Genomic DNA, 9,460 nt, shown 5'->3' with positions numbered 1-9,460 from the left:
CTTACTAATAATTAATGAAAAATATCATACTATATGTAAAATCATATGATATTTATACCATTATATGTGAATAAAGCGTAAAGGGTAAGTCCTTGTAATAAAGAAAGAAATGAGAATGTGGAAACAAAATAGGAATGCTCCAAATTGAAATCACAATCAGTATCGATATGATTATGATACATAGGTCTGCAAAATTAACGGTGGTATAAATATGAATATGGTTGTGGAGCCTACAATTCCAATTCCAACCATACCCTACTCATTGGTCACTGCTCAGGGTCCCATTGCCTTCTTCTAACGGTGCTCCTTCCCTCTTCACACCAGTTTTCTCAGTTTTGCAGACCTTGAAAATACTCATCTCCTACCCATTATAATACAAATATCTATGGCCCCAGAAGACATAACACCAACACTGTCACACTCACACTCACACACATACACATAATTACATAAATAACATAACAAGAAGATTCATACAATATTCAAATCTAGGGTGTGAAAAGGGTTCTTTTTAAGATTTAACAAGGCAGATAGAGTACTACTGAGACAACATTTTAGTTATTATATATATATAAATATATAAACAAATACAAAACAAATTAAAATCATAAAATGGCGTGGTTATCAAAAAACAGCTAGTGTTTCTGAACCCTCAAGACTTGTTCTCCATCTCCCACACTCCTTCTGAGCAAAAAGGTACGAGCTTTTTGCCTTCATTTTCAACAAGTTCTATCTTTTCTTCTTTTTCTAAAAATGGGCTCTTCCCCGCAAACACTTTGACGCAATAATTTCTGCACTTCACATCACGGGTCACTCATAACACATTCATATGTCTCGCTAGTTTTTCAAGGCGTGTCTGCGTTTTTAAAGCCTTCCATTCATAGGTGGTGATCTATTTTAACCTTCAATGATCAATGATATTTAATAATATATATTTGTATTTATTTATGGGTGATTTTCCTTTTTACCTCTTATGATGATGTTTTTTTCTAAATTTTCTTAGGTGAGTTGTTGGAGTTCGTTATTGACACTGTCCACACTTCACAGTGCATATGAATTGGATAAGTCTTAATGGTTATAAGTTAATGATCCTTCCTTATTTGTTCAAAGAGCCAGAACAGTGAATCTGCGACACTGTGTTTCAGCTTGGCATCCACGTAAGTATTCAGATCTGAATCACTATGCAATTTTATGATTTTATCAACTCAATCTCTAAAATAAGTTTGGACATTATGCCATCTCCTCCTCCTCCTCCTTCTTTGATTTTAAAATTTGGTTAAAGAATTACTTAGCAAATTCTGTGTTATTTTTGAGTCTGCTGCATAAAACAGGCACGTTATTTTCTTTTATGTTCAAAATCTTTCTGTGAAGTTTTCCATGTTGGCAATTGCTACTTAAAATGGTTAGAGCTATGCGTGATTTGAGAAATAAAGTTTTTGTTTCTTCATATTAGTTTTTCTTTTGTGTATGTAAAATTCGAGATCTATAACTTGGAATAGAGGTTGTGGCTAACGAATATAATCCTGAATTTCAGAGGGGTGTTTGTAAAATTTGTTTGCTTGCATGGTTGGATTTGATATCTTTGATAACTTGGGGAATGATGGATATTGAAGAAGAGAGCCCCATGTCTGGGTCCTTAAAAGCCATGACTCTAAGGAATATGTCATCTTCATCTTCAGCATTCTTTTCAGCAAACCAGTCACCCTTCTTCTCTCCAAGATCACCATCACTCATACCTGATGCTGCTCCGGGTCCAAGTAATAGGGTGGTTCATTTGGATGTTGCTTCCCCTAGCACCAGTTCCATCATTCAAGAACCAAAGTTTGATGTAAATGTTGGATGCACCTTCCCAGATGCATCTGGTAACTCAGGTGATTTGCAAAAACTTGATCGGATATCTTCCTCAGTTGGCATATCTAGCAGTAGCATATCTAGTTCATGCTATCACCGGGATGATCGATATTTTGCAAAGAAAGAGAGAAGAGATAAGAAAGATAGATGTCATAGAACTTCATCCATTCCAGATTCTACATCATGTTCTTCTTATAGATTAAGGAATTGTGATGTTTTCATTGGATTACATGGCTCAAAACCTCCTTTTGTAAGATTTGTTAATTGGCTTCGTGCTGAATTAGAACTTCAAGGAATCAGTTGCTTTGTATCAGACAGGGCTCGATGTAGGAGCTCTCGCAAACTTGGCATTGTGGAGAGAGCCATGAATGCTGCTTCTTTTGGGATAGTGATTATAACAAACAAGTCTTTCAAGAATCCTTACACTATTGAGGAGCTGCATTTCTTTTCTAGCAAGAAGAATTTGGTTCCAATATACTTTGATTTGAGTCCAGCCGATTGTCTTGTCCGGGACATAATTGAAAAGAGGGGTGAGCTGTGGGAAAAACATGGAGGTGAACTTTGGCTTATGTATGAAGGATTGGAACAGGAGTGGCGAGATGCCGTGCACGGCCTCTCTCGGGTTGATGAACCGAAACTGGAAGCGCAGGATGGAAACTGGAGAGATTGCATACTCAGAGCTGTCACATTAATAGCAATGAGGTTGGGTAGGAGAAGTGTTGGTGAGAATTTGACTAAGTGGAGAGAAAAAATAGAAAAAGAGGAGTTCCCTTTCACCAGAAATGAGAGTTTTATTGGGAGAAAGAAAGAGCTTTCAGAACTGGAGTTTATGCTTTTTGGAGATGTCTCTGGAGATGCAGAGAAGGACTACATTGAACTTAAGGCTAAACCAAGAAGAAAGAATGTGACAATTGGTTGGGGCAAGAGTAATATGCTAGATGAAAGGGAAAAGCATGCAGGAAATGGCTGCAAGAAACAGAAAGAGCCAGTTGTATGGAAGGAGTCAGAGAAAGAGATTGAAATGCAGCACTACCATTCAAGGCTCAAGCGTGGAAAGTATGCTAGAAGGAAAAGGGGAAGGAATATGTTGTGTGGGAAAGGTATTGCATGTGTTTCAGGGGATGCAGGAATTGGTAAAACAGAACTCATTCTTGAATTTGCTTACAGATTTCATCAGAGATACAAGATGATTTTATGGATAGGAGGGGAAGGCAGATATATAAGGCAAAACTACCTTAACCTCAGGTCTTTTTTGGAAGTTGATGTGGGAATTGAGAACAGTTTGGATAAAAATAGGATCAAAGGCTTTGAAGAGCAGGAGATCACAGCGATTTCTAGAGTTCGAAAAGAGCTGATGAGGAACATTCCATATCTTGTGATAATTGATAACTTGGAGAGCGAAAAAGATTGGTGGGATCACAAACTTGCTGTCATGGATCTTCTCCCTCGCTTTGGTGGCGAAACACATGTGATCATATCGACACGCCTTCCTTGCATCATGAACTTGGAACCTTTGAAGCTCTCATACTTATCAGGAGTTGAAGCATTGTCTCTAATGCTAGGTATTGGCAAGGACTATCCAGTTACAGAGGTTGATGCTCTGAGGACTATTGAGGAGAAACTTGGAAGATTAACATTAGGCCTTGCCATTGTGAGTGCAATTTTGTCTGAACTACCAATAACCCCAACCAGGCTTCTAGAAACCATAAACAGAATGCCTCTGAAGGAAATGTCGTGGAGCGGAAAAGAAGACCGGTGGTGGAGGAAGAACACATTTCTTGTGCAGCTTTTCGAAGTTTGTTTCTCCATTTTTGATCATGCAGATGGCCCAAGAAGCTTGGCAACCAGAATGGTGCTGGCAAGTGGATGGTTTGCTCCTGGTGCAATTCCAGTTTCCTTATTGGCAGTAGCAGCTAACAAGATACCAGAAAAGTGCCAGGGCAGATGCTTGTTTAGAAAGTTACTCCAAGCCTTAACCTGTGGATTCACATCCTCATACATCAAAAAATCAGAATTAGAAGCATCTTCTTTGCTGTTAAGATTTAGCATTGCAAGAAGTAGCACTAAGGAAGGTTACATCCAATTCAATGAGCTCATCAAAGTATATGCCAGGAAAAGAGATGTTCCTGGAGCTGCACAAGCAATGATTCAAGCTGTCATCATTCAAGGATCAATAGCACAAACTCTTGACCATTTATGGGCTGCTTGTTTTCTGTTATTTGGATTCGGCCGGGATCCGGTAGTTGTTGAGCTCAAGGTGTCTGAGCTTTTATATCTTGTCAAAAGAATGGTTCTGCCTCTTGCCATTCACACATTCATCACTTATTCTCGCTGCACGGCGGCTCTGGAGCTTCTCCGGCTCTGCACCAATGCCTTGGAAGCCGCGGACCAAGCATTCGTTACCCCGGTGGACAAGTGCCTCCAGAAATCGCTTTGTTGGAGGTCTGTCCAGACTAATGCTCAGTTGAATCCTTCTCTTTGGGAAGAACTGGCTTTGTGTAGAGCCACTGTTCTTGAAACTAGAGCTAAGCTAATGCTAAGAGGTGCCCAGTTTGATATTGGGGAGGATCTAATCAAGAAGGCTGTTTTCATCAGAACTTCAATTTGTGGTGAGCATCATCCAGATACTATATCTGCTCGTGAAACATTAAGAAAACTCCCCAGGCTTATTTCTAATGTCCAAGTTCATGCTTCAACTACTTAGATTTTGTACCTTGTAACAAAGGAATAGGAAAAATCTACCTCTATATTCTATACACAAACCATTTCTAATAAATCAAAACTTACCATACTCTTCCATTCAACATTACTCCATACTCAGTAACCCTTTGTTAGTTTGTTATTTATTTTCCACTGCTAGACTAATGGTAACATAGGTCAAATTATTGCTTTTTTGTTTTGATGTGGATGTCTGAGTCATTGACATGCACAATCTGGCAAGTGGTTGAATGAACAATCACAATCACATTAAGGTAGCTATCATGTTTGAATTATCAATCTGATGAGGACACCGCTCAAGGCTTTAGAATCATGCAAGATTTCAATTCTATCTAGGTACATGTACAAGAAGCCCTTTTTGATTTAGATAAATTCAAAGAAATGACAAGCTATATAACATGTAGTGAACTGGCTGATTGTACTTGTGTCGATAAAATAAAAATAAAAACAAAAATAATTATGTATACCCAAACCCAAAGAGTTCCATGCGTGTTCCTTTTTGTTTTTTTGTTTTTTTTGTTTTTTCCAATGAAAAGCTAAACTAAATGGCACTATGCATGTTTCTTTACCAACTAGGAACAGTGAATATGAACAGGGGAGGCTGTTACTATTAAAATATGGAAACCTCGGAAAGTACGTTGGAGCGGTTCAATCATATAATTAATGAGCTACTGTGGACTGTACAGTAAAAATGCATCGCAAATTCGCAATTGATTTTGTCTCTGTCCTTTTCAGTATTGAAAAAATAAAATTTTAATATGTTTAGACTGACGGTGGAAAATAAAAATAATTGCCCCCACGCAGGATCGAACTACGGACCTTCAGTTTACAAGACTGACGCTCTACCACTGAGCTATAAGGGCTGATTGATAGAACTATTAACTAAAATTTAAATAATGATTATATCATCAGTTAATACCTGAATAATATGATATGTTTAAACCCGTGTCCGTGTATGTTGCCAGCTTATAAGAATTAACTAATGTGCCTCGGGTTTTAAACATACTGTTTCATCATGTCAATCAAATGACATGTAAAATCTTATGGGTTTAATCATTTATGGATGCAGCAATCTATATCTAGAAGATGTAACATCATACGTTCATGAATTACACACCATTACGAGATTTTTGTCATCGCTAAAGCATGAACATGATATGCACCATCATGCAAAGAACTTCAACTTCCCTCGAGTGCTCCATCTAAGTGTCGGAGATGATCGACTGAGTTGGGTGCAGGGAGTGATAGATGTATCGTTTTCACTCTTCACTCACAAAAGTAATATGTTCTTGACGTTCTACATAATAGCGTATTATATCAATTTGCAAACGAATACATGAAAGTGTCTTATCTTAATTTTGCTTACCTGATAACATTTATATTCCCTTTAAGAAAGATTATTTAGTTTCTCTACTGCAAGAAATTCCAATTCAATATCGCTGAGAAGGATATATAGCTATATTCAAATGAGATAAAAGCAACATAACGAGAATCCTACAACAGTGATAGACATTACGAGTAAACGAAAAATATATTCACTTCTCTGTTCTGTAATTAAGTTGTCTCCAAGAATAAGCTCTGTGAATCATATAAATTCTATTTACAACAGTTCACTGTTCCATTTGGTCTGCGGATATCACTTCAACTTTCTAACTAAATAACCACGAAGATGAATGAAATTGCCCGTTATCAACAAGCCGGGTTGAGCATAGGAAATGGAAAAAGAATCCCCACGAAACCTTGAAACCTGAACAAATAAAACCATATACTTGGGTTGCCAGAACAGAAAAGTTTAGCGTTTTTAACCAGAGCTCTCTACAATCTACAGCATGCTTGACCAAAGTTCGCGATGTCTTCAGTGAATGAGAGGGTCCAAAACCATATCCTGTATGAAAAGATAAACATGTGTATTCCACAAGGGCATATGTTGAGAAAAGTGGGAATGATCGAGACAAACCTGATCACATACAGGACAAGTTTCGCTTCTTTCCATCCATTCCAGAATGCATGCAAGGTGGAAATAATGATCACACTTTGTAGTGAGTTTTGGATTCTCTGCATCATACTCTGCAAGTTTAAAACACGAAAACTGTCATCTTCAACAGCTACATAATAAAGCTTATTTCACGGTGAAAGCAAAATTAGCTGTGACAATATATCACCTTCTAAACAAATTGGGCACACATCCTCCTCTTCCTCTAAAATGATAGGTTCTACCAGTTTTCGTAGTTCTAGGTCTGTCTGAACTTTGAGCCCTGCTGATTCCTTCAGCTCTTCCAACTTAGCGGAGGCCTCATGATTTGCCCCAGCAGCTGATGCATTAGTTTTGTCAGCACAAATTTCTCTGGCTACAGGTAGAGTTGGATTGGGACCTAATGTAACATTGAAAGGTGCAGGAGCAGGAGGTGGTGTATAAGTATCAGGAATTGAAGTATCTAGGTTAGTATCAACTAACAGACCTCCAGCAAAAACAGACGCAGCACCATGATTGGATGATAACGGAACATGCTCCTCTGATACTCTCGGGTACTGCATATACAATTGAAACAATGGCTTAACACATTGACTGCATATCATGAACAATTAAGATGTTGGACTAGGAGTTTATTCTCAGTATAAATTAGGAGATGTTTGGCGACGACAATAGACACCAAAATATACTTAATAGAATAAAATCATATCTGTGGATTACATATACCATACTTACAATTTTAGTTAGAAAAATATTAGGAAATTATCAGAATTTATTATTTTTTACCATCACTTAGTCATCAACTCAATTCTTTTAGCCTAGTTCTTTTAGTCTAGTAAATTTAACAACATATTTTATCACATACTTTTAAATATTAACGACTAACTAACAGCCAAAAACAATAAATTCGATGGCCCTCTAGTATTCCTCTTTTAGTTATATACGTGTATATTACTGTTGATTTATACGGTCCTGAGCTGAATTCAAAAGAAGAACATAAAAAATAATGTAATGGAAGCACAAGTAGTGCAGGGATATACTGACGTAATAGTAGGTATTTTGAGCAGAATCAGTGTCCTTGGAAGAACAGCAACAGCAACCACCCATGTCTTCTTATATCCAGCTCCCAAAAGTAGATAGTACCATCGGTTTCATCGTTTCACCTTTCATCACAACATGATTTTACAAGAAAGATACAGCATTTTAGAAGCTAAGATTACACTTAATTAATACGGTATATACTATATGTGAATGAATACGTAACTACGATCATGCATGCGTACGATGATGATCAAGGACCTATTAACGAATCGGTGGGGGTTATTGCATGTTATATATGGATTCAGTAAGCGAGTTAATTGGAATTCATGAGAATTCACAAAACCTAATCAGAAAAGGAAAACACATAATAATTCAGCTAAGTCGGAAACAATAATCAAACAAAGGCAGCGAATTTCGTATCTCTATATAGAAAATGGAAAGGAATATAAAAGAGAAAGAAAAAGAGAAAGAGAGTGAGAGGGGTTTACAGAGAGTAGAGGTGGTAAGGAGTTACGAGCGAGAGAGTGAGGAATGATGAGCTATGCTTGGAGCTTTCAGATTCAAACCCAATTTCGGCAGAGAACAACACCACCACCTTTCTAATTCATTATTTTGTGTGTTTTATTTATAGCATCTCTATTTTGTAATTTTTAACAGATTTTATTATATATAATTTGATTATTTTAAATTTAAAAAAATTTAGGGAGCCAACTACCATCTAAGCCAACTCAAATTAATTTTTTGTATTTTAAATTTTGAAATTCAAAAAATTAAGATAGTAGAAGATTATTTTTTTATTTTATAACTAACTTTTTATTTTTTAACTAATTGACTCTAATTGATTACCTTTTTAGTTGGTTTTCTCACAGAATCGAATTAATATAGATTTAATTTTATATTTTTTATTTTAATAGTATATCTATAAATTATAAAATAATTAAATCTTGTATTTAATTAAAAAAAATCAAAAATTAATTTGTTACAACTCAATGGATATAAAACCTTAAAGTACGAATAAAATTAAAATAAAAAAATCTCAACCTACACATAGAATATAATTAAATTTTTTAAAAAAATTAAAGATACAAATAAAATTAAAATAAAACCTAAAATCTAAATCTTACTGTATCTTACTCGTTTATCAGCCCTACCTTTTAGACTCCTCTCTACTAAGTACTAACACCCACTACAAATCAAATTGGGATTGGGCTACTCAACTTTCATGGGCTTAATTAAATAAACTGCAGCTTATAATGAAGACCAAAACATTAAAATGGAAAGACCAAAAAAAATTGTACTCATTATCAGAAATCACCACGTAAGATGTATCCAAATAAAGTGAACAAAAAACATTGACCAAAAAAAAAAGTGAACAAAAAACAAAATGAAACTTTTGATGCCTATCCAAGTTTTACTGGGGAATTATTTTTGCACATAACTGTTTAGTGCACTAATAATTTGCTATCTTTGAAGCATTTGTCATTTCCAAAATTAGTTTGTCTTAGATAATAGCACATAATTAAACTCAATTGTGAATTTGTGATGTCTTGTCCTGACTATATAGCATAAAGCTAACTACTTCATGATCAGGATTCTCCACTAGTTTAGCATGTTAATTAACTGTTAACTTAATAAAGTTCTCACTTTCTTTCACTTTTATCCTACTCGTTACTAAAAGTTTTACTTTAACCTTTTTTAATCTTTGCCGGTGACATATATACTTTCGAGCACTACCCATGAAGGTCCACTACCATGTCATTCCATTAAATTACAATTGCAAACAGGGACGGATCCAGAAATGATATTATGGGAGGCCAATAACACATATAATATTAAAAATTATGTAAAAAAATTATATAATATAAGATGTATTACAAA

General features: G+C 35.8%; 2 protein-coding genes and 1 non-coding gene across 5 annotated transcripts; 1 reads left to right on the top strand and 2 right to left on the bottom strand.

Moving 5' to 3' along the window:
• Nucleotides 1–322: 322 nt before the first annotated feature.
• Nucleotides 323–4,665, top strand: LOC112801465 (uncharacterized). Of its 2 annotated transcripts, none has more exons than XM_025844208.3 (3): nucleotides 323–696; nucleotides 1,004–1,157; nucleotides 1,535–4,665. In XM_025844208.3, the coding sequence occupies exon 3, from the start codon at nucleotides 1,598–1,600 to the stop codon at nucleotides 4,553–4,555; it is 2,958 nt and encodes a 985-aa protein (XP_025699993.1). In that variant the 5' UTR covers nucleotides 323–696; nucleotides 1,004–1,157; nucleotides 1,535–1,597; the 3' UTR covers nucleotides 4,556–4,665. The 2 variants fall into 2 exon arrangements, with proteins under 2 accessions (XP_025699993.1, XP_025699994.1); XM_025844209.3 differs by having other exon boundaries at nucleotides 641–884.
• Nucleotides 4,666–5,360: 695 nt separating this feature from the next.
• TRNAT-UGU (transfer RNA threonine (anticodon UGU)) lies at nucleotides 5,361–5,432 on the bottom strand. Its single transcript has one exon. It is a non-coding gene; the product is annotated as a tRNA-Thr (tRNA).
• A 649-nt stretch (nucleotides 5,433–6,081) lies between these two features.
• On the bottom strand, nucleotides 6,082–8,208 carry LOC112801464 (probable E3 ubiquitin-protein ligase RHB1A). 2 transcript variants are annotated; one of them, XM_025844206.3, is made up of 6 exons: nucleotides 8,071–8,208; nucleotides 7,586–7,704; nucleotides 7,029–7,098; nucleotides 6,732–6,941; nucleotides 6,527–6,636; nucleotides 6,082–6,454 (listed from the first exon to the last, which is right to left on the bottom strand). In XM_025844206.3, exons 2-6 carry the CDS (start codon nucleotides 7,646–7,648, stop codon nucleotides 6,425–6,427), a joined length of 483 nt encoding a protein of 160 aa, XP_025699991.1. In that variant the 5' UTR covers nucleotides 7,649–7,704; nucleotides 8,071–8,208; the 3' UTR covers nucleotides 6,082–6,424. The 2 variants fall into 2 exon arrangements, with proteins under 2 accessions (XP_025699991.1, XP_025699988.1); XM_025844203.3 differs by having other exon boundaries at nucleotides 6,732–7,098.
• Nucleotides 8,209–9,460: the final 1,252 nt, after the last annotated feature.

This window comes from Arachis hypogaea, chromosome 5, assembly GCF_003086295.3.
Source record: "Arachis hypogaea cultivar Tifrunner chromosome 5, arahy.Tifrunner.gnm2.J5K5, whole genome shotgun sequence".
NCBI classification, from domain to species: Eukaryota; Viridiplantae; Streptophyta; class Magnoliopsida; order Fabales; family Fabaceae; genus Arachis; species Arachis hypogaea.
This window is presented reverse-complemented; position numbering and strand designations above follow the sequence as displayed.

Excerpts from the sequence above, each read along its gene's own strand:
- LOC112801464 (XM_025844203.3), bottom strand. The coding sequence starts at position 7,648 with ATGGGTGGTTGCTGTTGCTGTTCTTCCAAGGACACTGATTCTGCTCAA. Across the intron at positions 7,099-7,585 it reads CTCAAAATACCTACTATTAC|TACCCGAGAGTATCAGAGGA; the intron begins GTCAGTATATCC and ends TTGTATATGCAG. Across the intron at positions 6,455-6,526 it reads CTTGTCCTGTATGTGATCAG|GATATGGTTTTGGACCCTCT; the intron begins GTTTGTCTCGAT and ends CTTTTCATACAG.
- LOC112801465 (XM_025844208.3), top strand. The coding sequence starts at position 1,598 with ATGATGGATATTGAAGAAGAGAGCCCCATGTCTGGGTCCTTAAAAGCC.